We start from the raw sequence: 26,981 nt of genomic DNA, 5'->3' as shown, positions 1-26,981 counted from the left end.
CCTATTCTTTTATCTGCATTGGCTACCTATTTGTTTCCATGCCAGTTCAAAGTGTTGATGATTTCTTGGATTCCTTTATTAGAAACACATTTTGTGTGTGTATGTATGGCATAACTCAGTTTGTGTGTATGGCATAACTGGGTTTTCCTGATAGATGTATAGATCTGTTTTTCTCTGTCATCTTTTTATGTCTTACCAATCTTTTAACATCAGATTTCTAGAGAATTTATTCTATAGCACTTCATTGTTAAAATGTTAAAATAAATGGTGAAATTTCTCTAAGAATTGCATATTTATGGGCAGTGATAATGCCTGCTTGTGAATAATGGTTTCATTGTTCTGTTGATTAATGAAAGATTTACCAAAAACATATGGTCTTCTGTTCCAACTATAAAGTGTTCAAAACAAAATTAAAGCTAACTGTAACCGGGTAATAGCGGAGCTTAAAAACCAGCAAGGTACATAAATCCAATTCTGTCCTCAGCTTCTGCTTTTGGTGCTTATTTGCAGACTGATGCATTCTTCCATAGTTGCATTTAGGTCCTTCGAGGTCATTGGGTTGATTTGATGGAATGAAAGAGGCAAAAAAAAATGCCTTTGCTCCCTTGGAAGGCCTGCAAAGCTACGATATTTCACAGGGTGTTCAGTTGAGGTGACTACTCTGTGAATGACCATTGGGAGGGGTGCAAAAGAGACATCTGAATTTGGTTTGCTGTTGTGGATATGTTGCTTAGTCTTGTAGATGTGGTTTTTATGTATTTTTCTGCCCCTTAGTACACTGTTAGCCACGTTGAGTCTCTAGAGTAAGGGGGGGATATAAACAAACTCCAATAAATGCTATTTATACTTTGCCGGTCTCCCAAAAGGGGACCCAAACTGGCTTACATTGCTCTCCTCTCTTCTGTCCTTGTAATAACCCTGTGAGGTAGGTTAGCTTGAGAGTGTGAGACTGGCCCAAGGTAGGCTTGCCCCTCCCAGAATTACAACTGATCTACACACTACAGAGATCAGTTCTTCTGGAGAAAATAGAAGCTTTGGAGGGTGGACTCTATGGCGTTATCCCCAGTGGAGGTCCCTTGCCTCCCCAAACTCCACTCTCTCCAGGCTCCATCCCCAAATTTACAGGAATTTCCCAATCCAGAGTTGGCAGGCACCCCTAACCCTAGATCACAGAGTAAGTTCATGGTTGAATGGGGATTTGAATGTGAATCTCCCAGATCCTAGTCCAATACTAACCACTATAACATAACGGGATACTTTTAGGGAGGCAAATTAAAACACAACAAAAATTCTCCTTTTCCCCTGGTTGAGGCAACAGCAGCACTAAAGCAAATAGCACATGCTCATTGCATCTCCACTTCTATTTTGCCCAAGTTGGTGCCGTAATGGAAGGTAAAGGTAGTCCCCCTGCAAACACCAAGTCGTTACAGCTGTAGCTTCCAGACAGTGTTAATGAGTATTTACAGTATCAGTGTTAAATTCATGAATCACTTTAAGTGGTAACCATTACTCATATGATAAGTGATGAAGGCCAAGTGCCTTCTTGCTTGGTTCCTGTTGCTATGTTGATAAAGAGCAATGATAATGACTAGGTAAAGGTAAAGATAGTCCCCTATACAAGCACCAAGTCATTACTGACCCATGGGGGGATGTCCCCGTCCTGAGCCCACTTGTGGGGAGGGCGGGCTAAACACCGAATAAACTAAACTAAACTAAAACATCACGACATTTTCTTGGCAGACTTTTTGTTATGGGATGGTTTGCCATTTCCTTCCCCAGTCATCTACACTTTACCCCCAGGAAACTAGGTACTCATTTTACCAATCTCAGAAGAATGGAAGGCTGAGTCAACCTTGAGCCAGCTACCTGAACCTGGCTTCTGCCAAGATCGAACTCAGGTCATGAACAGAGCTTGGGCTGAACAGTGCTCAATTCAGATATATTTGTTTACAGATGTACTGGAGCCTTTTATTAAGATCATAAGCAGAGCTCTCCTGGAGCAGACCAGGGGCACATCTGGTGCAGCAGACTCCTGTTTCCCATAGTGGCTAATCAAACACTCTGCAAAGCCTGCAAGCAGAACATGAAGGCCAAGACTGTAAAATACAGCTGCTGTTGGCTAGGCACCTGAGCTAAATTACCAAAGAAACAGGATTTGTGGGGAAACTCCAGTTTGGGCTCCATTCAGTACTAAGGTAGCAGCCAAGACTAGCAAAGAAGTTACAGTTAATGGAATTCTCCCAGTATAATACTGGAAGAGATTGTTCTTGTCCACCTCAGTTAGGTGTGCATGTGTGAGGTGTGCACTCTTCCTGGCTGCTTGTTCCCCCCTCTTTCCCAGCTAGAGGTAGAGCTGTCCTCTCAGGACTGTCTTTTCATGGCTGAACAGTCTGTGCTTACGTGATTTGAAGGGATTTCTGCTCCCCCGAGGTACAGAAACTTTAGATTCTAAGAGAGTTTTATTTCATTAAACAGCTAATTAAGAAGGGAGCACATTTAGTTAGGAAATATTTTACAGCAAAGGAAGGAACAGCAAGGTTCACTAGAAAAAAAACATAACATAAAACTGTACAATAATAGATTTATCTTACACTCTGCAGAACATCCCCTGTATTCCTTGCATAAATGAATGAGTCAATCCCTGTCCCACCTCTGAGTAAGCTGCCTGCCCAGTTTTCCCAGGTTATGCATCATCCTAAAAATGCCATTTGCTCCCTTTTTATGCACCTGGGGATCTGATTACCAATTCCAGCAAATAAACTTGTATTATTTTAGCATCAGAGTAACCCGCATTCATAGCAGGTGCTGCTAGGAGAAACCAACAACTAAGAGGGAAACTTCCTAAGAAAGCACCAACAGTAGGAGAGCAACTGCTCAAGGAAGAGGAAACAAGAAAAAGGTTCCCGTGTTGAACCACAATTTCAAAATCTATAATGCCTTCACTTAACTGATGTGAATGAACGAGATAATTTATATGTCACTGCACAAGTCCCTTACAAATACATCAATACATCAATAGGACCCAATACATAAATACAAATATCATAACAACAAGTATACATTTAATCAGGAAAGCCCCGGAGCATAATGCATTAGCAGTTCTTTTGCAGTTCGTTTGCGGTTCAACCCAAATGGGTAAGTTTTTTTTTAAATTTTTTTTTATTGGATTAGATTATAATATCATTCAGTACATTCATTACCCCCTTGTAAGTCTATTTCTAACCCCCTCCCTTTCCTCCCCCCTTTTTAGTTGACTTCCAACAGTTTTCCAACCCTTAGTCTATTTTATTACTTAATTACTTAATATCTCATATACCCTATTAAACACACACTTAATACTCTTTTCTCTAAGTTTATTAAATCTCTACTAAAAATATCTCTATATCTCTATGGTACAAGTTTCCCTTTAAATACCTCAGGTAAACCATATATTCTACCTAAAATAATGCTAGCATAATCATATATATTAGCAATCAAGATATTAAAAATATAACATTACATCCATTTTACTTTCCGATTATCTAAACTCTTTACTTTCCACAATCCTCCTGATTCTAATATTAACTTAAACTCTAATATTCTATTACACACCCATCTTTTACTTTTTCTTGTTCTGAGCTTATTTTAAGTCTATAAGGTAACTGTTATACTCAAATATCTATTATATACTCTTTACTTAAACTATATATTGTACATAATATCTAGCTAGCTTAATCTTATATATCTTATGTATCCATAGTAAAACATCTATTATTTAATACTCTATAATTTTTACTTTTATCATAACCCCAATAGTAGCTTAGATTTCTATAATTATATTCCCCCTTTCCCGGTAAAGTCACTTCTCTCTTCTTCTTCTATTACATTTCAATAATTCTCGAACTGCCACAGTTTCCCTTTCATGTCCCATTGTTTTTCTAGATATTGTTTCAATTTCTCCCAATCTGCATTAAATTGTCCTGGATCAAGATCTTTAAGTTTTCTTGTCATTTTGTCCATCTCAGCCATGTACAGCAATTTATAAATCCAATCTTCTGTAGTTGGTATTTCTTGTACTTTCCATTTCTGCGCATATAAAAGTCTTGCTGCTGTAATCAAGCAAAATAACAATGTTCTATACTGCATTGGAACATCTTCCATTCCCAAGTTCAGTAGCAGCAATTCTGGGTTCTTATTTATTTGGGTTTGCAAAACCTCATTAATTACTTCAATTATATCTCCCCAGTATTGCTTCGCTACCTCACAAGTCCACCACATGTGGTATAATGATCCTTCATGTTTTTTACATTTCCAGCATTTATTCGACATATTAATATTTCCTAGCGCAATTTTCTTTGGTGTCAAGTACCAACGATAAATCATTTTGTAGACATTCTCTTTAATACTTGTACATGTTGTAATCTTCAAAGTCGTTTTCCACAGGTATTCCCACGCCTCCATTGTTATTTCTTTGTGAAAATTTATAGCCCACTTCACCATCTGGACTTTTACTGTTTCATCCTCTGTAAACCATTTTAAAAGTACTTTATAAATCCTTGAAATTTCCTTTTTACCTTCTTGAAAAATTACATCTTCTAATTCTGAATTCTCCATTCTTATTCCTCCTTTCAAACAGTCCGAATTGTAAAGATCTCTGATCTGTCTATATTGAAACCATCCATAACATGGAGACAGCTCTTCTTCTGTTTTTATTCTGATTTTGAAAATTCTACTCGAGTTATCTCCTTGTAGGTTAAACATTGCTGCTCATTATCAGCAGCTCTCGGATCTATTACTTCATACGGAACCACCCAAGAAGGAATTCCTTCTTGTAGGTAATTTTTATACTTCTTCCAAATTGTGAAGAGGCTTCTCCGGATATAGTGGTGTATAAACATAGAGTCTGCTTTTACTTTATCGTACCACAAATATGCATGCCATCCAAATGTTTTTTGTATCCCTCCAAAGCCAATAACTTGCGGTTTTTCAACGTCATCCATTCTTTTATCCATGCCAAACATATTGCTTTGTGATATAGTCTTAGATTGGGCAGCTGCATTCCACCTCTCTCTTTAGCGTCCTGCAATACTTTCATTTTCACACGAGGTTTCTTGCCTGCCCACACAAAGTCCGATATTTTCCTTTGCCATTTTTCGAATTGTTTGGAGTCTCGGATAATTGGAATTGTTTGTAACAAGAACATCACTCTTGGCAATACATTCATCTTTACTGCTGCAATTCGTCCCAACCATGACAAATTCAACTTATTCCATTTTATCAAGTCTCGCTCTATTTGTATCCACAATTTCTCATAGTTATTCTTAAATAAGTCTATGTTTTTCACAGTTAGTTCAATACCAAGATATTTCACCTTATTTGTTACTTCACAGTCCGTTATTTCCATTAGTTCTTGTTGTTTCTGTTTAGTCATATTCTTACATAGTATCTTTGACTTCCTTTTATTTACATAAAATCCTGCCAAATCTCCAAATTCCTTTATTTTCTCCATTACCTTTGGCATGTTCTCAATTGGGTCATCCACAATTAACATTATATCATCCGCAAATGCTCTGACCTTGTAGGAAAACTCTTTTATTTTTATTCCTCGGATTGCATCAGCTTCCCATATCTGAATCATCAATATTTCCAAAACCAAAATAAACAACAATGGTGACAAAGGGCAACCCTGTCTTGTACCTTTACCTATTGTTAATTTTTTAGTCACATCATCATTCACCACAATTGCTGCACTCTGGTCCCTATAAATTTCTTTCACTGCTCGTATGAACTTTTCTCCCATTTGCAGCTTCTCCGTAGTGGCAAACATAAAGTCCCAGTTCAAGTTGTCAAATGCTTTTTCAGCGTCCGCGAAGAAGAAACCAACTTCTCTATCACAACGCTTATCATAGTATTCAATAGCATTTATAACTGTCCTTAAGTTGTCTTTGATTTGTCTATTTGGCAAAAATCCAGCTTGCTCCTCCGCAATAAATTCAGACATCCATCCTTTTATTCTCTCAGCCAAAATCTTCGCAAAGATTTTGTAATCATTGTTCAGCAACGAAATTGGTCTATAATTTTTAACATTGGTCAAATCCTGTCCCTCCTTAGGAATCAATGATATATTAGCTTCTCCCCAAGTATCGGGGATCCTCTGATCTCTCATGACTCCATTAATCACTTCTTTCAGGAAAGGCGCCAGTTCATTAGCCATTACTTTATAGAATTTAGCTGTTAGTCCATCCGGACCTGGTGCCTTTCCTAATTTTGTTGACTGAATTGCCTCTTTTATTTCCTCCTCCGTCACTTCCCTATTCAATTTTTCTCTCCAGCTTTCAGAAATTGCAGGGAGCTTCATCTTTTCCAAATACCTCGTTATAGAGTCTTTATTCACTTCCTTTTTTTGGTACAGCTTTGCATAAAATTTTAAAAAAGCTCTACTAATGGCTGCCTGTTCCAAATATGTCTTATTCTCCTCACAAATTTTATTTATGATTCTCTTCTCTTTTGTTTTCTTCAGTTGCCACACCAAATATTTCCCAGGCTTGTTTGCACCCTCAAACGACTTCTGGTTCATTCTCTTAAGATTCCATTCCCATTCCTTGTTATTCATTGCCGTCAATTGTTCTTGTAGGATTTTAATATCCTGATATATCTTCTTTTTTCCTGGTCTCTTCTTAAGTTGAATCTCTTTGGCTTTTATTTTCTCCATAATCTCTAACCTCTTCTCCTCTTTTTTCCTTCTAACTCTTTCATTTAAATCCATTAGTATGCCTCTAGTCACTGCTTTATAAGTGTCCCATACCTTATTAATCGAAACTTCCTTATTCGTATTATGTTGTATAAAGAATCTGGTCTCTCTTCGTAACAACTCAATGTTTTCTTCTTCATGCAAAAGATCTTCATTTATTCTCCATCCTTTTCTTTTATTTCTTTTCCCAAATCTCCACATAATTGGGTTGTGATCTGAGCCTACCATAGGCATTATTTCCACATCTTTAGTCCATAACACTAAGTCTTTGGAGGCCCAGATCATGTCAATTCGTGATAAAGTAAAATGTCTTGCAGAATAAAATGTATATTGTCTAGTTTTGGGGTTCTGTCTCCTCCACACGTCTTCTAAAGTCTCTTGTTCCTTTATTGCGAAAAAAGACTTTGGTAGTAATCCTCTTTTCTTTTGTGCAGTTCCTGATTTCTTATCTTCATCCAAGTTGGTAACTCCATTGAAGTCTCCAGCTAAAATTATCTGATCATAAGATAGTTCATCCAGTTGTTTTCCCAAGTACTCAAAAATTTTTCTTTTGCTCCATTAGGTGCATATATTCCAATCACCAACACCTTTTTTAAATTCCACATAATTTCCACTGCTAAATATCTGGCTTCCACATCGCTCACTACTAATTTTGGCTGTAATTCTTCTTTTATATACAACACCACACCTTTTTTCTTTTTTTTTGAAGCAGCCACAAATTCACTTCCCAATTTTGCAAACTTTAAATACTTTATATCTTGCTTTTTAATATGGGTTTCTTGCAAACATACAATGTCACATTTTTGTTTTAATAGCCAGTGGAAGATATTTTTCCTCTTATTAGGCGAGTTAAGTCCATTTACATTCCAAGATATTATTTTGCACTCCATAATCATAATCTTGTTGTTGGTAAGTCCTTTACATTATCCCTAATGAACTTTTCCATCTCCAATTCAGATCTGATGCGCTTTTTAGCTCCTCCAAATTCGAAGGACAGTCCTTCTGGTATTTCCCATCTATATCTTATCTTCATGTCCTTCAAAATCTGGACTAAATCTTTATATTTTTTGCGATCTAACAGCACCGATCTGGGCAATTCCTTCATAATAATCACCACCTTTCCATCGACCTCCAATGGGTCCTGGAATTCTTTACTCACAATAATTTCTCTTGTGTTTCTAGTCGTGAATTGCACAATCATGTCTCTTGGTAATTTCCTCTGGGTCGCGAATCTTGAATTTATTCTGTATACCACATCTAGGAAAGCCGCAATTTCTTCTTCCTCTTTCCCCAGGTATCCAGCCAAAACTTCTGTAATCTGTTCTTGGGCAGATTTTCCTTCACTTTCCGGCAAACCACGAAATCTCAGTTGTTTCTCCATATGTTTACTTTCTGCTACAGCCATTCTGCCTCTCATCGCCCTCATCTCAGTTCGTTGCATGTCTGCTAAAGTGTCCATTGCATTTTCTACTACATTAACTCTTTGCTGTGTGGCTTGCAAGTCGTTTTGTATTTTTTCCATACCTTTAGTCAGTTCCGCCAATTCCTTCTTAAGTGTCTCTTTAAACTCTTTTGCCATCTCTTGTATCATATCTTTAACTTCTTTGTTTCCTTCTGAAACTTTTTTATCCAAACTTTCAATTGCTGCTTGCCACTCCTTTTTCGACATCGTGGGGCTAGCTTTGCCTCGCTCCCATGAGTCCGCTCTTTTTCTTAACTCCGTGGCGTTTAACTTTATATACTTTTACTTTTAAAAGTCCCAAATTTGATCTATTCCTTTAAGGAAAAAAAAACACATTTACACAGTCCAAAATGTCGGGCGTCTTTTCTCTATGGTTATTTCAACTATACTTCTAATCCAAGATGGCCTACTTCCTCTTCCGCTGAAGCCACAACCTTTCCCTTCTTCAAAATGGCGATCTTCTACTTCCTGTCACATAGAAAAGGCCACTTCTCTCCAGCTTCTCTATTGTTCTGACGTATTTCCTGTTCCTCTGCCACACACAGCAGTTCTCGCGATGTTGAGACTTTCCCACAGTCCACTATCTCTTACTCTCCGCAGGTATGTAAACAATAATCAGCTTTCTCTACTAACTCCGTTATACATAGTCCTTTTTAAAAAAAATTTCTTGCCGGAACTTCCCCTCGTTATAATCAATCTGTGGCAGTTTTTAAATTTCCTTTAGTACTTTGTTTCTTAAAGCAATCTGTCCCGTTTCAAGAGATAGTAATCTTTACCTTCTTAGTCGTTTTCGCAGGTTGTAATCACTGTTTCTATATTCAATTCACTTCAAGTCCCCTTGTCCCTGTATGAAGCTTGGGCATGCAGGTCTTATGCCAACCAAATTGGCTCCAAAACTGCTGTAGAGATCTTGGCAAAACCTTTCTTCGGGTGGGACCTCAAGGGACGGGAGAGAGTCCGTTGCTCAGGACCCCCCCTCGCCCGAGATCAATGCTCCCTCAGGTTCTTGAGCATTCTCCACCTGTTCTCCGCTGGAGAACAGTTGGCTACGGGCAAATCCTCGCCCGTCTAGCCTCCAAAACAGCAGCCCGGACAGCTCAGCTCTTAGAGCTGCATTAGACCTTCATGCATCCCAAACCGGAAGTCAACCCAAATGGGTAAGTTGATGCCGCTTGTACCCTAGGAGGCAAGGGGACCTCCAAAAAGGCTAGTGGTCAGCTGGCGTGTCTAAGAACTTGCTATCCGTCCGGCCCCAGTAGGGTAAACTAACGCCGTTCGTTCCCTTATGACAGGGAGAGCTCCGACCTAGTTCGTAGGCAATTGGCGTTTCCAAAAACCTGGAAACGTTTTTGGAAACACCAATTGCCTGCGAACTAGGTTGGAGCTCTCCCTGTCATAAGGGAACGAACGGTGTTAGTTTACCCTACAGGGGCCGGACGGATAGCAAGTTCTTAGACATGCCAGCTGACCGTTAGCCTTTTTGGAGGTCCCCTTGCCTCCTAGGGTACGAGCGGCATCAACTTACCCATTTGGGTTGAACCGCAAACGAACTGCAAAAGAACTGCTAATGCATTATGCTCCGGGGCTTTCCTGATTAAATGTACACTTGTTGTTATGATATTTGTATTTATGTATTGAATCGTATTGATGTATTTGTAAGGGACTTGTGCAGTGACATATAAATTATCTCATTCATTCACATCAGTTAGGTGAAGGCATTATAGATTTTGAAATTGTGGTTCAACACGGGAACCTTTTTCTTGTTTCCTCTTCCTTGAGCAGTTGCTCTCCTACTGTTGCTGCTAGGGAGAAAGTCAAAGATGTAGCAGAAGCTCACTGGACCTCTTGAAAAGCCAACTTCGCTTAGTGAGTAGAGATGGGCACGAACTGGCAAAAAAACTAACCGTGCGATTTGTGGCATTTCATGAACCATGAACTTTCACGAACCTGCCCTGGTTCGCGAACCAGTTTGTTTGGTTCATCAAAACATCACATCCAGGTCAGCGAATCGTCACTTCTGGGTCAGCAGAAGGTCATTTCCAGGCCAGTAGAAGGCCGCTTCTGGGTCAGCCGAAGGTCTGCAGAAAGTCCATCCCCTGTTGCCTAGGAAACTGATTGATCAGTGCCAGGCTGTCTGCAGTGACAAAAAAAAAAACCAAACGAACCAGCCTAAAGTTCGTAGCGGTTTGTCAGAAATGGGCTCTGACGAACTGCCGGTTTGCGAACCATGAACCGGCATGGTTCGTGCCAAATTTTGGTTCATATTTCAGTTTCTGCCCATCTCAATTCATGAGTGGGTCTGTTTGGGAAGGAAGCGTCCTTCAAGAGATGTATTATTTTGATGTATTTTTTTTTAAATTTCATTTTAGATTTGGAAAAATCGTTGCTTAAGGCTTTAAGAAAACTGAATGACTACTTAAATGACCCCTTTCCTGAAGAAATTGATGTTAATAGTACTGAAGAACTTACTGTTTCCAGAAGGAAATTCCTGGATAATGATGAGCTCACATTAGCAGATTGCAATCTCTTGCCAAAACTTCATATCATCAAGGTCTGAATTCTTCCCACCCCATTTATCTTGCTTGCATACCCTTGCACTATAAAGTCATAAAATGAGTGGAGAGGAGAATGGGTAGAATAACTCCCATACTATTGGCAGTGTGGTAGTTGAATACTGCAAGTTCTGTTTACATATGTAAATTTGGTGTTTCTGCCAAATTTGTCAGAAAGGCATTTATTAAAGTATTTTAATTTCAACCCAAATTTATATCACGTTTTATTATGTGAGATAGTTTTATTTATTTAAAAAAATATTTTGTCCCTCACCTTCAGGTTCAAGGTATGCATTTAAATGGGGGAAGGGTTGAGCCTAAACAGGAAACTTCCATTCCATTAAAACTTTTATTTCCTTGGGCCGAAACTACCCATCAGTGCCATCATGCTTTTATTTACTTAAAATGTTTATTTCATGATCACACAACCTATATAACTATAGCAGTAGAAAAGTGCAGCAGCAGCACCTATAAGACTGACAAAATGTGTGGTAACGTATGAGCTTTCCTGAGTCACAGGCTCACTTCTTCGGATGTATAAGACTGACAAAATGTGTGGTAACGTATGAGCTTTCCTGAGTCACAGGCTCACTTCTTCAGATGTATAAGACTAACAAAATTTGTGGTAGGGTATGAGCTTTCCTGAGTCACAGCTCATTTGAGTCAGACTCAGGAAAGCTCATACCCTACCACAAATGTTGCTAGTCTTATAGGTGCTACTGGACTGTTGCTCTTCTCTACTGCTACAGACGGGCTAACATGGCTACCCATCTTGATCTATGTAGCTATAATTCTGTTAATTCTATATTATTTTCCTATTGTTCTTTTTTTCTTCTGTAACAATTGGGAAATTAAGGAGGAATTATTTATTTTATTTACATTATTTATAGACTGCTTTCGCACTAGGAATTAAGGCAGATTATGCAGAGTAAGTTAATACAATTAACAGGAGTGGAACATCCAATTAACAATGCAATGTATTTGTATTATTGGAGCCAATAAATAAATACATAAATAAATACATAAATATTAAACTTTCTATGAATTACTTATACACATGGCTAATGGTTTCTTCTATTATCTTCTTTTAAGGTTGTTGCAAAGAAATATAGAAATTTTGAGTTTCCCTCTGAAATGACTGGAATTTGGAGATATTTGAACAATGCATATGCAAGAGATGAATTTACAAATACTTGCCCTGCTGATCGGGAAATAGAGTTTGCCTATCTGAATGTTGCAAAAAGAATGAAATAAATCAAGAATGTTCTATTTCTGTATTTCTTAAGTATGTTTGATGAAAAAACAGCGAAGTCAAGAGGACACACAAGATTTTAAGTTATGATCCTGTCCAGTTGTCTCAGCCTAATAGTTTTATTGATCTACACACTGAAGAATAGCATCTTTGTATACATATCAGCTTACAGCTCTGTGAATGGCACACACAAATGTTATTTGTATGGTATTTAGGTACTGGATCAAAACTTTAAAAGATTTTTAGAAATATTGAAATCTAGATTAAATAGCAATTGCAATTTTTAGAGTGGTAATAAATGTAAAGAATATTTACAAAGATTCAGAGCATAACAAACATAGCAGAGGAATTAGCAGTCCTTGTGAACAAGCTGCTGTCTAGGAATTTTTGATATGGTGTTATGGTGCAATCAGAACAACCATATGTGGTTGTCTGTTCTGTCATTCAGCAGCTAATCTGCTTGCAGAAGACACCCCCCTTTCACATGTAGATTGCTCCCACTGTATTGAGTAAGTTTGGTAAATCTGTTTTTTATACAAAGGCAGAATGCCTACATGTTTTAATCTGTAGAGTGCATTATTATTATTTTTTGCTCAGTGCTACTTCATACATTTAAAAAGTATTTCTATCATATCCTCTCTTGAACCTCAGACAAGTTGTCTCCTGGACATGTTTGTCAACAAGCATTTCCCTTTCAAACATGCTGCAAGCACCTGTCTAAATATTGTGTGAAGTGGTTTACAGTTCTGAGATTTTCTGTATCAGCTCATAGGTTTATAGGATGAGGACTACCAACAATGCTATGTGGGCAATATTGAAACTACAGTACTGTGGCAAGAGTTCTGTAAATAACATTGCTGGAACTTAAATCTACTTGCAAGCTAGCCACTTTGTCCTGAACACTGCTATTCCTAATTTCTGATGTTGGGCGTGGTAATGGTTAATCAGTGGTGAAAAAAGACCAGCCTCTACAAGTTCACAGGCACTTAATATTACTGCAATGATTCCAGGGCTGATCCCTAGCTCACATTCTTGTTATTCTGATACTGCAGGAATCTAGCAGGCTACATGGGTGTTCAATACCTACTTCTTAAAGTTCTATGATTTTTGTTTTACTTCAGAGCTATTGCCAAATTTCCTTATTGACTGAAGTCTTTTTGGATGAAATCATCTAATATTTTTCTGTCAAGAAAATAAACATAACTACTCATAAAACAAAATCTCATCTACACTATTCTGGTCTTCCTAAATAATGGAAAGCCAGGTCAGCTGAATGCAAATCAAAGAGGTGCCTCACCTGCTACTCCAAACAAATCCCATCCTTTGATAAGTTCTCCCTCTCTCTGCTACAGTTTTTGTATTCTGTGCCTCTACCAGGTTTGCCTCAGCAGGGATGGTCCAGACAATAACTATTATCTCACTTTGGTGATCCAAGGAATGAAGAAAACTTGGAATTAATGAAGGGTTTAACAAGTGGGAAACTTTGGAGATCAGAGCCAAAGTTTTGGTGCAAGCATGCACGCACATGCATCACTTGATTGCTCAGCGCTTCAGTGCATTATGTTTGAGTGGTATAGAAGTTTTGTTCATGGTGTTGGCTCATTAATACATGGTGCAGCCATCAAGTAATGGTTAGACTTAAATCTGAGCAACAGGATGGCCTTTACCCTCCTTTTTGGTACAGGATTCATTTGGAGGACCTGAACAAAAATGAACTGACTAGTAGCAAAGACATGGGTTCTTGCTTTTAGGACACTGAAAACATATGTTCAGTATGGAAAGGAAAGCAGAATATATGATTCCCTAGATGTAAACATTACACACCAGTATCAAACCATACCAAGATATACTGCAGCTTCTAGAAATTCTCTCCATTTAATGCAATGGAGACAAGGTTCTCTGTGTGAACGTCACTTTACTGAATATGACTGATTGAAGTGTATATTTGTTATACTGATTTTAGAATAGGAAATCAACTTCATATCAAGAGGATGTCTACTTTTCTTATCAATTTTATTACAGGGTATATTTTCTACTTTTAAGGCATGCTCTTCTGTGCTGTACAGTCAGGAAATAATACTTGAGTTTCCACCTGTAAAGATAATCTGTTTAAAACCTAACCTGTTTTAGCATATAAAGAATAAATTTGATAATTTAGCACACAACAAATATTGTTTCTCTCCATGTTCAGAACTGTGTGTGCATACATTTAGACTGCACATATAATCACTGTAGCCATTTACTATGCCTTACAAATTTGAAGTGAAAATACACAAATTCTGACTTAAATATGTTACACTTTGTTTGGTTTTTTGTGTGTACTGATGCTTATATTTTGGGGAAAAGGGTGAAAATTCATTTAGTTAAAGCTTGTATATCTTGGTCTTCCAGAGGGCGACTAACAACTTTTGTAGCCTAAATCTACCACTTTGTATATTATCAGAGCTTTTTCATGCACTTTCTATTGTCTTTTTCTTTTTAAATAAAATTCTTAAAAAAAATAATAATATACTAAAACAAGAAAGCAGACTTGCAGCTCAGAAGTTCTTTATCTACACCATAAAGATACCATCATTGATAGTTTTAAAAAAAGATATATAAAATACTTTCAATTGTTGCTTCACAAGTTAGCCCTTCATTTAGACTCTGCTGATCTTGTGACACTGATCCATGTCCAGATTGGACTACTGTAATGTGCTTTACAAGCAGCTACCTTTGAAGATGTCTTGGAAGCTTCAGTTGGTACAAATGTGGCAGCAAGTCTGTCTGGGGCCAGCTGCCTGGAACATATCACACCAGTGCAGTGTTAGCTCCACTAGTTACCCAGTCTGCTTCAGGCTCAGTTCACAGTTAATACCTTTAAAGCCATTCATGGCCTAATGCCCTTGTACTTTGATTGTTATCAAAGATTTGTTAATGGCAAGACATTCCATAATATCAGAACAGAGAAGGAGGAAAGGGGAAATGTTTGGGATATTATTTCAATGAGCTTGCTTCCAAAGTAGTCGTCTGCCTCGCCTTGCTCTCCATTGTGTTCCTGGGTGGCCCCTAATCCCTAGGATGAACATTTTGGGAAGAATAGTGGGCTGCAACAAGGAGGAAAAGGCAGGGAAAGACGTTATGTGAGCAGAATAGAATGGAACTAAAATGGTTTGGATTCAACCCATGGAACTGAATGTGTTTATATAGTGCTTGGTTAGCATTACCTTCCTGCACTGAGATAATTGTATTAATTCAGATAATTAACCTGGATATCTAAATTGCTATCCTTAGTCATTACTGCAGCCCAAGCTCTGCTCATGACCTGAGTTCAATCCTGTCAGAAGCCGGGTTCAAGTAACCGGCTCAAGGTTGACTCAGCCTTTCATCCTTCCGAGGTCAGTAAAATGAGCGCCCAGTTTCCTGGAAGTAAAGTGTAGATGACTGGAGAAGGCAGTGGCAAACCACCCCATAACAAAAGTCCGCCAAGAAAACGTCGTGATATGACATCTCCCCATGGGTCAGTAATGACTCGGTGCTTGCACAGGGGACTACCTTTACCTTTACCTAGTCATCATTGCTCCTTATCAATATAGCGACAGGAACCAAGCAAGAAGGCACTTGGCCTTCAGCGTTTATTATATAAGTGATGGTTACCACTGAAAGTGATTCATGAATTTAACATTGATACTGTGAATACTCATTAACACTGTCTGGAAGCTACAGCTGGTACAGACTGCAGCGGTCAGAATGTTGACTGGAGTGGGTGGGTCACACAGCAGAACCACAAGTGACAAAAGGCACAGATTGGACACTTGTCAGCTTCCCTCAAGTTTTGATGGGAAATGTAGGCAGCTCGGCGGAATGTTGGACAAGTGACAGTTGAAAAGTCCATTGGACAGCAGTCAGAGAGCGAATCTGCGAGACCAGGATGCCTACATTTCCCATCAAAACTTGAGGGAAGCAGACAAGTGTCCAATCTGTGCCTTTTGTCACTTGTAGTTCTGCTCACAGAGACATCATTCCAGTCTTGTTCCATCTACACTGGTTCCCAGTTTGTTTCCAGGCTCAATTCAAGGTACTGGTATTGACCTTTAAAGCCCTCTATGGCTTGGGGTTATGAGCACCTTCTCCTTGAACCTACCCATACACTTTGGTAATCTTCGGAAGCAAGAGAAAGGGTTTATCAGTTGTGGCACCAAAACTTCAAAACTGTCTTCCCAGAGATTCATCTGTCTTTCTCTATTGTCTACCACCAGTAGGTGAAGACTTTTTTCATTTGTTTCATTTATTTCAATAACTTGTTATTGGCCCTACTCACTGGTTTTGGCATTATGTGTACTTACATGTTTTTATTGAATTATTTTATATATATTTTAAATGTGGTTTCCATGTTGAAATATTTTGATGTTTGCCACCTTGTAGACCCTATTTAGGTACAAAGGAGGCATAGAAATGTTCTAAATAAAATAAATAAAATTGCAAGAGAAATATGTGGGGTCACAAGAAATCTGTGAACCCCAGTAGAAGTTGCCAGAACCCTACATGAAGAAAAGCAACAATGTGTGGTTGGTGGTGGTGGTGGTAAGAAACTAGCATACTTGTATAGGCTACCAAATCTCTACCTCAGCTGGGATGCTGGTGTTTTGTATTTTTGTTTTACTTTATTTATATGTCTCCTTTCTCTCTAATGGGGGCCCAAAGGAGCTTCCATTGATCTCTTCTCTTGCATTTTATCCTTACCACACTCCTGTTAGATAAGTTAGGCTGAAATGTATGACAGGCCCAAGGTCACCTAGCAAGCTTCCATGGCAGAGTAGGGATTTGAATCTGGGTTTCCCAGATCCTACTCCAACAATCTTACCCAAGGTTCCCCAATATGGTTCCCTTTGGTGCCATGGTGCCTACCAGTACTTTCCCTGGAGCCTACTGAGCTTATCAGACAGTGGGCATGGAAGTTGTCGACTGCTCTTATTTTTAAAAAGTGTTTTCCATAGCTATAATAGAGTTGCAGTTGCTGAAGGCTAAGTAGTAGTGGTAAGCACCCAGACCTTGCTTAATCGCTGTATGGTTCAGTTCATTCCCCCCTCAGGCTTTCCCAGATTTCTTTTCAAACCCCAAATCTTCTTCCCTCCCCCTTCATACTTTCATTCCTTTTCATTCCTTTTCTGTAATTCTTTTGCAAACTGAAGATGGAGGTGATCACATTTGGCTACATCTTCTGCAGTAGCTGTTCTAGGTTTGGCTACACCTCTTGTAACTGTTGCAGCCATTTTGGGATGGCACTCACCCCCCTGTCTCAAAATTCCAAAGCTGCCCTTAGGCTCAAAATGGTTGGGCACGCTTCTCTAACCACTACAAAACACTAGCCCTCCTTTAATTCCTTTTCTGTTTTTTACCTCTACCTTTAGTATTCCTGTGCCCAAAATACTTTTTGAAAGTGAAGAGGAAGCATATTCTATGTCTGTACAAGAGTAATAGAGGCTTCCTTGCCATTTATCTCTCCCCCCCTCCCCAACATCCTGAATAAAGTCTGGCAGGCCTGACATTGGCCACAAAATTTCCCAAGTACTTATTATTTTATGTAGCATTGTTTTTATAAAATCATTTTATTATATTACTGTTTTAAATAAAAAATAATTGTCATTCATCTTAAATACTGTCAGGAGCCTTTTAAGTATATATTTACTCAAAGCAAATATGGTCAGATAGCTAAGTGTACTTAGTCTGTGCTGAGTCTTCTCTATAGAGAAGGTCTTCAGGATCAGAAGGTTTCTTTGTCAGACTTAATCACCAGAATGGTTCGTTGGTTCATTTAAAAAAAAAACTCTACTTGCTTTGAACGCAGTACTTCCAAAAACAAGCTGCAACAGAAAAAAAAAGCATGTTAAAATAAATATGCATGAGCCTCTCTGAAATCTGGGTATTTGCTTATTCTGGGCATATTTTATATTCTCTACTCTCTCTGCTCCCTCCTTTCTGGAAATTTTATTTTCACTTTTCAATATTTTAAGCATATGGAGATTTGATTATGGTTTTGTATGTCTGTATTCCCACAGCCTTAGCCCAAAACAAATGCCCCAAACATAAAACCAGGGGAGTTCTATTGGCCTCTTGTCTGACGTACCTCCAAGATCGGCATGTTCTGGAGTAATGCTATCTTGGAATATACCAAGAGTCCCAAGAATTTATGCATGAAATGTACATGTCTGGTGCCAGATTGCAGGCACTTCCCTTCCTCCCTCTACTGCTGCAAATGTGACAATTTGCAACCCGAACAGAGGAGAAGACAATCTCATATCTCTGCCCATCTTTAAATGAAAATGGACAGCCTCAGTTTGCTCTTGCAGGAAAGGGAACGGCGAGTTTAAACTGTCAGCCTCCACTCAGCCAAAACTGGGCACATTGCTTTGTTATGATTTTAAAAAGGGAAAGTTTTAAAGGTAATTTTTCCACTTGTGAAAGCAGATAGAGCTCATTCCAGGTTGAAGGGTGAAACCTCCACCTCCCCCGCCCCAACCCCATGGTGATGCAAATTGAGGTTGTGTGAGCTGACAAATCAACCTCTCAATATTATCTAGGCCTCATTGTGAGTTTTTATATCTTTCCCTTATGCAAAATGTAGGATCACGGACTAACCAAGTCTGCAGTATTTTAGTTACCAAAGGGCCCCATTTTACAATGTGAGAAGGAACACAATTTTTCTCCTGGATGATGTACCTCTTTTCTTTGATTTCTTGGAAGCCAGTGGTGTTGCTTTCCTAAAATTCTTCCCACTTAAAGGATGTATTTCCAGAAAATCCACAACTGCTTCTTCACGAGAGAAAGGGGGACTAGACTGAGGGTCATCTAACCCTTCCTGTCCAAAATGAAGCACACAAGAGTAAAGATGAACATAAACCAGAAAAACTACAAAATTTTTGATGTGCTGGTTTTGAAGGGATGTGTTGTAGCTCCCACATTTGCAGTGTTATCTGATTAATTTCAGTGGAAGGAGGAGCTCTTTGCATACATCCTTGTGGATACTCAAGGCTGGCATGTCCACTAAATATAAAAGGAGAGCTTATATCCACAGGCATTCCATGTATGCCAGGGAGCTCACCAGATTTGTGGTAGGGAATGCATCTTTAAGTAGCTCTCTGTTAAAAGAGATAATTCTTCTGGTTATTGGGATACTGGTTGATTTTAGAAAAAAAACAATTGCCATTTCTTACCGTTTTGATTGTCTTCCCAAACATCTTGGCATAAGCTGAAATGCAAAAAATAAAAATTATATAGTAAATTTCTATAAAAATAGTGGGTTATACTATTACGACTCCCCATGCTAGTACATGGGGAGACCTGTGAAATGATATAACAATTGGAAAGGCACTGTTCCACAAGTAATGAGAAGTTTAAGAAACACATCTATCCAGGGTTTTTTTTCTGGGAAAAGAGCTGGTGGAACTCAGTGGGTTGCCAGCACAGGGGGTAACTCCTGGTGGGAGGTGGTGCCCCTGGTACCACATGCACACACGCAAAGTGTGTGCATGCTTCCGGGACTGTGCAATGACATCACTTTGGGTCAGCTGGAACAAGGGGGGAGTTTTTTAAAGTTTAAATTGCCTTCAGTGAAAATGGTCACATGGCCAGTGGCCCCGCCCCCTGATCTTGGCACAGAGAGTGATCTAAACTCCCCTCTGCTTGGAGATCAGGGGGCGGGGCCACTGGTCATGTGACCATTTTCAAGAGGTGCCGGAACTCCATTCCACTGTGGTCCGGCTGAAAAAAAGCCCTGCATCTATCCATTACTTTTTTATCCCACCCTTCCTCCAAAGAGATGAGGGTGGCTTCCAGGGCTCTACTTGATGCTTTCACCAACCCAGTGTTTTACAGAGACTGGGCCAAGGTCACCCAGGAAGTTTCATGGCTGAATGGTTTCCATAGACTAGTCCCTCATTCTAACAACTACAACACACTGCTTCTCAGGAATGGTTTGCCCTGGACTGCACACCTTTCCCCTTCCCCTTGACTGCCATGACTTAATCAACAGTACTAATTATTTCCTTGTTCCTAACAAATCACAATGTCCATCAGTTAACATTATTTGAATGACCAATTCATCTTACCATGTTATGTTAAAACATGTATGTGCTACCCAAAACAGCAGCAGGGTATCTTGCTACCCTCTTCAGTTGTAATGTCTACTAGAACTTGTCCTGATGTTAAAATATTCTGCATGCACCACCTCTTCTAGCAATAATGATACAGAGCAAGGAATCACAGAATGGCATACATTTAGAGCACAGACAAGTCCTTCAAAGCATTACAGAGACATTACAGCTGCCATTTTCAGTAGTAGCCACATATTTAATGTAACATCTCACTCAGCCCTAAGAAGTACATTTTTAATGTTTTAATTTTTATTTTACTTCATTTACAACCCTCTTTCCTCCCCAATGGGGACCCAACGTGATCATTCTCCTCCATTTTTTCTCACAACAAACCCTGTGAGGAAGGTTAGGCTTAGAGGGTGTGACTGGCCTGAGGTCACCTAGTGAGCTTTCATGGCGGAGTGGAGATTCGAACCTGGGTTGCCCAGATCCTAGTCCATTACTCTAGCTCTCAGTGTACATCCAGTTTACAATCCAGTTCTAAGCATATTCTTTGTAAGTATTTTGTAATTATTTCACTGGAATTTAATTCCCATGTTACAGATTCATGCAGCTAGGCAGACATGTGTTTTAATAAGTCATTCAAAAAAAGACAACAGAGGACTAGCTTTATTAACTTGTAATTACAAGTACCATTGGAATAATTTGGTTACAACGTAGCTCCTCATTTAGTCTGCTGATATGAAGCTGCATCTCCAGTTTCTTATACTAATGAGAGTCTTTGTGCAACTCCCTCCATCAGCATAACTATCTATCTATTCTAACACTGGTGTACAAGCCTCTTATAAATTAACTACTTGTGTATATGAAGGGGCAACGATGTATATTAAAGATTACGTGCAGGAAATACTGAAGCAAAATTAAAGTGAGAGTTGGATAGAGAACAGGTATTTCTTCAACTTGCATGCTTTTACCTGTGATATTACTGTTCAAATTAATTGGCATTCCAAAAGTAGCCATTTTTTGTTGATTGATGTAAATCTGGGTTATGCAGTCAAAGTGTGTTAATAGCCACTATACTATGCCACCCTACTACAAGATATTGTGATTTGGCTTGCTTCTTCAAGTGATCTAAAGGCATTAATTTTGCGATTGCCATTTTGTGGTGCCCTTGTTCACTATGCATGGTGTTGGCAATCATCTTGTCTTGAATTTTGGAAGAGGGGTAAATTAATTGACTTTTTATCTCAGCCAATTCTTTGGAATTGACACTACCAACCAATAAAGGGATTTATTCATTAAATACAACCTATTTATTATAAAGAAGTTTGTACATCTCAGACATTTTTCAAGTGAGCCACCCAGGCATATGCTTCTACTGTCTCTTCACCAAACACCTAAGGGCGAGGTCTTTCATTGTGTCAGCAAAGCAGTTCTTTTAAGCATAGTTTAAGTTATAGTTCCACCCCACCCTGAGACATTTTGTAGCTTTTCTAGAAACTCTGTTGGCTTTTCCTTGCCCGATAAGAATCTTGAAAATTCACTTTGAATTTTGCTTCAGGTGAAATTAAGGTATGTGTAAAACTCCCAAGATAATTTGATAGTTTTATCAGCATTCTTTTGGCTTCTCTTAACATTCCTTGAATGTGTCGCCTGAGGATCCTCCCCTGCCCCCTTTGCTTTGAATTTTGTTTGATGTGACACACTGCAAGCAACTCAGCTTCAGAACCCTGGTGTCTTCATCTTGAGACCAGTAATAACTTTGGTAATCTAACTTTATATGGATTCAAGATAACAAGGGTGGAAAATGTCTCTTTTCTTAAGTCTGATGTTTAAGTGAAAGGCTTGGTTGCCTTGACTTTATACCCTTTCCAGATAAGTAACATTTACTGCTGCTTCCCATGCCATCCCTTTCTCTTAGTGATTTAGAGCAGTGGTCAGTTTACACAGAGTCACATTCTTCCTTTAAAGCCATCTAGTATCTCAGCAATAGGGTTATCTTAAACTTTTCAGATAAGTCTGCACTTGGATTCTATTTGTACACTTTCTGTTCCCCAGTTAAGTGAGTATGGGCTCCTTTCCTTTGTGTCTTTATGTTACAATGTGCCCTGTTTTACAGAAGTGTCACATATAAATATTTTAACAGAAGGCATTCAAGTATTTCCATGATGAAAATACACCTTTACACTTAGAACTATGGAATTAGTTTAGCATAAGATATTAATACACAGGCCCATATATAAATTGTCAAATATGTCATGTAAATAATGTTCAGCTCACTTAGAATAAAGTCTATACTCAATTGGTCAAAATATAATTAATTTCAGATCAGCATCTAAGCATTATCAGATAAGATCATTATGGAAGAACCATTAATAACATTAATAATCATGTAGCATAAAGATATTTAGTGTATCATTCATTATTATTACCATTATAAATATTGGACAAGGATCTGCAACATAGTAGTGTAAACATTACTCTAGAAATTGAACCTGGCCCTCGGGACTCTGGGGGTGACAGTAGATTCATGCTAATCATTAGGTTCATCATGATCATTCACTATATAGGCATTATGTAGAAGTATATGCTCTGAATGATTAATTCATCATTCATGATCTTTTGAAACGCAAAACAAAGACTCAATGCAAAACGTTCTTCAAAAACCTCAACGTCCAATTTTGCTCACTGACTTTCCAGTTTGATGAAACTGATGGATTTGTTTGCTCTGTCCCTCATGCAATAACGAAATGGTACTTAAATATATTGCACTGATATCTGAATTCTCTGTACATGTACTTCACAGAGCTGTTGTGAAGATAAAATGGAGAAGAGGAGAACAATGTAACCCATTCTTGGTAATATAGGTAGAATGGACAGACCTTTTTTTTGAGATTTAGTATATATAGTCATTTTTCTCATTCAGAAACTTAGTTATCATGTGCTATCAACAGAGGCTATGCAAGAAACAGTGAACTGAATTTGATGGTGTATAGCTCATTTCAAGGAATCTATTATTAATACTAGACCTGAAACCAAAGCACTATACAAACTTTAAGACAATCTGATATGCTTGAAATAATGAGTTACCTATATTTCAGGCAGAGCTGCAGAACTTTATTAAATATCATCCACTGAGGCTTGAACTAATCATTTAGTAGACAGTGGAAAAATGATTACGTTTGTTTAATTACCCTGAAGGTCTGTGGTCTTGGGAAGCAATCTAGTCTTGGTACTTTTCTGTACCTTATCAAATGCTGATAAAAATTCCAGTATCTTCCTTTGTTGATTATCTGCACGTTCTTTCACAGCTCTTTGGTTTTTATCTAAAAATAAGGAAAAGATTTATATTATCACGTATGAAAGTGTTGTGAGGTAGGTGGGGGGTGGTAGCCCAGCTTTTTACTCATATATAAATAAATAAAACATGGGATCCAAATCTATATTTTGCTGTATTTCCTTTTTATTGAAACAAATATTACCTTACAAGCAGAACATGAGAACAGCACTGCATATATTTGAACAGTAGTTTGGGGGTAGAATTTTGAAGGATTTTCCAATAAACAGAGCAAATTGATACAAAACATTCAAACAACTGGTTTCTTATGCCTCAAGAAAAAATACAGAAAAATATCAAGTTTAAGTTAGAGGGGTTTTTTTTGGTGTGGCTGAGTTACATTTTCTGCAGCAGAAACCTTAAACCAAACGTCAGCTGGAAGTTGCTTCTGCTATAATGTGACGTATGATTAAATCATTCAACAAATTTTCCTTAAGGCTTTTAATCTAGAACACTATTAAAACAACATCATTATACAAGACAGGAATTGAATTGGCACTAAAAGACTTCGATTATAATTTACCTTCTTGATGTTGTAAATTGTCAGGAGAAATTTCCTGAACAGCTGAAGAAAAGGCGATGAAGAGTAAGACTAACAAAATGCTGCTTTCCATTGTAGCAAATGGAATATCTTGACTTTCCAGATCTACTTTGAAGATGCCTTTCCACAATGTTCGTCAGGACTCTTTCGTCTAAGTTTTCTGTCTGGTCAAGTACACAGCTATCTACTTTTAAACCTTCATTTCCTTTCATTAGCTGGAAAATAAATTCCCCATCACATTTCACTTTACTCACCGGCATTTTGACATTTGGCGACATGTCTCTTTCAGTTTTCTGAGGTTTACATTGTGCCCTTCTAGTGATAGTCTCCAACGTCAGAGCTCTTTTCTCTTCTTAAGCAAACACATTAACTTTGTATTATCATTGCTTGAACAGGAGAACCTCCAAAACATGTACGCAGACTTTGGGATAAAGTAAGAGAAATGGAAGGTCAGCTATCGGTAACATAGAAAATAACCTCATGTGTTCTATTATCTCCATTCTGGCTCTTAATAAGGATGCTCATTAAAAAGCTACGATGTCAAACACACTGGTGACGCCAGTGGTCGACCTAGCAAACATCCTAGGAACAAAACAAATAACAAAGATTCAGAAGTGAGCAGCACACAGACTGGCACTAAAGAAAATGATTAGATAAATGTAGGAAGATAAAGTCAACTCAGAAAGACTTGTCGGAAGTCTGTCCAACTCAATAAATACCCTTTCATATACCAAACGTTCACCTTTTCCAGTAGGTGAGATAACTCCCTTTCTATGGTTTAGAAGTATTCTGAGGTCAGATAAGGTTTTCTAAACCAAAATTATCTTCCATTTGCTGAAGATACACAAGATTTTCGGAGCTAGTAGTAACCTTCTAATCAGTTGCTGTTGCAACACCATTTATTATATAAAGCTGCTTAAAATGGTGTTTTAGAAGACACAATGCACCCACTGTTTACCACAGAACTTTAACAGTCAACTGAAGATAATAATCTAGACCTCAGAGACAGAAACATAAATGAATATCTATTTTGACCACTGTGGTTTGGCTCAGATGTAATTGAAAATCATGGTTTGCCTCTTGATACCTCCTTTCCCTTATAATCTCCTGTCATACATGGTCAATTAATTAGTTATTGCTGAGTTTACAGCAAAACATAGTTTGTCATTACATCTAAACTAGCAAACTGTGGTTTGCACGTGACCTACACCCAAAATTCTAAACAGTGGCTTGTTTCAGTATTGGATTCCTGATTTGTAGGTCAAACCATTGTTTGCTGTTTTGTTTGCGATGGCAAATGATTCACTGCCACAAAGAGATGAAAACTGGCACTGGGGCGGGGGGGGGGGGACGGAAGAGGGCTTGTGAGGCTGAAGCCAAGAATCCTTCAAGGTTTCTTCACATCTGAAACAAGGCAGCATCTTGTAATGTGAACATCTTTAACTGTTGTGTCCTTGTGGAAATAAAAGCACCTATGGCAAAGATGTTTTTCATCATTGCATAAGCATGTATTTTTTAAGGCAAAGGAATTTGATGCATTGTGCCTTTGACTGGTGTAGCATTAAGCTTGCAGCTGATGTTTACTTTCATTTTCAGACAGGGATTTTCTGTGCTTCAAAAGCAGTTGTCTTTAGTCAGAAAGACCAAGAAGGCAAAAAGAGAACAAAAGTGGCCACTATTCAAAGCTCTCAATTTCTAGCATGCAAAAACAGAGAGGCCCTTTTTAAAAAACCCAAATCAGATTTGCTACTTTCCCCTCAATATTCATTCATTCATTCATTCATTCATTCATTCATTCATTCATTCATTCATTCATTCATTCATTCATTCATTCATTCATTCAGTTAGTTTTAACACTAACACTTAACACTAATCAAGGAACTGCTGGTACTCATGCTATTGAAGGGGAAGCTTGTAAAGCTTTTATCAGAGGAAGGATTATGGCATATGTTTCTCATAAGAAGCTTTGAAAAAGGGGGGGGGGAATCATGAAAAATATGTTGAAACATTTATTAAGTTAATGTGCTACATCTTCCACACCAGACTTCTATTGACAGTTGCAAAATGTTAAATATGAGTTGAATGACATACTGTCAGTGAAAGCAGAATATACTTTGATGTGCTTGCTCCGTTCATATTGGGAAAGGGAAGAGACAAGATACAAATTATTAGCACATCATTTAAGGCAGCAAAAGAATAAGAATTATATTCCTTTGATTAAGAATGAGAAGAATGTAATACACACTGCCAGGACTTAAAAAAATTTACCATTTCAAAAGTTTTATTCTAAATTGCATAGTAAGGGCAAAGAACCATAAAAAGGAATCATTTTTTGCTCACCTTAATCTTCCATGCTTGGGTATTGTTCAGCAACAGCTTCTTGCTGAACCTTTGCATATAGATGAAATTAAGGCTGTGATAATGAATATGAGCACTGGCAAATCTCCAGACAGCTTCCCTACTGAATGGTATAAAACCTTTTCAGATTTTCTAATTCCCAAATTATATCAATTATATGCGATTTTTGAATTCAGTTTATTGCCAATGTCGCTGCAGGATGTTCATATTACTGTGATCCCAAAGCCTGGCAAATAACATAAAGTGCACATTTTTGACCTATTTCTTTGATGAATGTGGACGCTAAGATATTAATTGCCATTCTTGCCAACAGACTTCAAAAGGAATTAGAACTTTGGTACCTGTAGACCAGGTAGATTTTATACAAAAAAGGCAAGAATCTGAAAATCTTAGATTGGACGCTGATCTGATTGCACTGAGTAGAAAGAGATCTGATCAAGTTGCTGTTTGTACTGGCCTGCAGTACTGGGGCTGGAAAGCAGACTGGGCTCTAACTGTCAGGACTGACTATGTTTCTTATGTGATCTAACCAAAGAGACTCCATTTTAATCCTGTCAGTGTTTTAGGTGCTTCTTTTGCAGGTGACAAGCAGTCCAGTAACAGTTATCTCAAAGAAGAGGAATGTTATGACTACAACCTTTCCAGCCTTGGGAAAGTTTCACTCTCTCAGCTTCAAG

General features: G+C 38.2%; 1 protein-coding gene across 1 annotated transcript in view; it reads left to right on the top strand.

The window, feature by feature from the left end:
• CLIC6 (chloride intracellular channel 6) overlaps positions 1-11,998 on the top strand; it is a 40,393-nt gene extending 28,395 nt beyond the window's left edge. Inside the window, exons 6-7 of the mRNA XM_054974111.1 lie at positions 10,562-10,743; positions 11,837-11,998. Of these exons, the coding sequence (XP_054830086.1) occupies positions 10,562-10,743; positions 11,837-11,998 (344 nt within the window). The remainder of the gene's footprint in view (positions 1-10,561; positions 10,744-11,836) is intronic.
• The last annotated feature ends 14,983 nt before the right edge of the window (positions 11,999-26,981 follow it).

Source organism: Eublepharis macularius, chromosome 3, assembly GCF_028583425.1.
Source record: "Eublepharis macularius isolate TG4126 chromosome 3, MPM_Emac_v1.0, whole genome shotgun sequence".
NCBI classification, from domain to species: Eukaryota; Metazoa; Chordata; class Lepidosauria; order Squamata; family Eublepharidae; genus Eublepharis; species Eublepharis macularius.
Note: the sequence above shows the minus strand (reverse complement) of the source record. Positions and strands in the feature narration are given on the sequence as shown.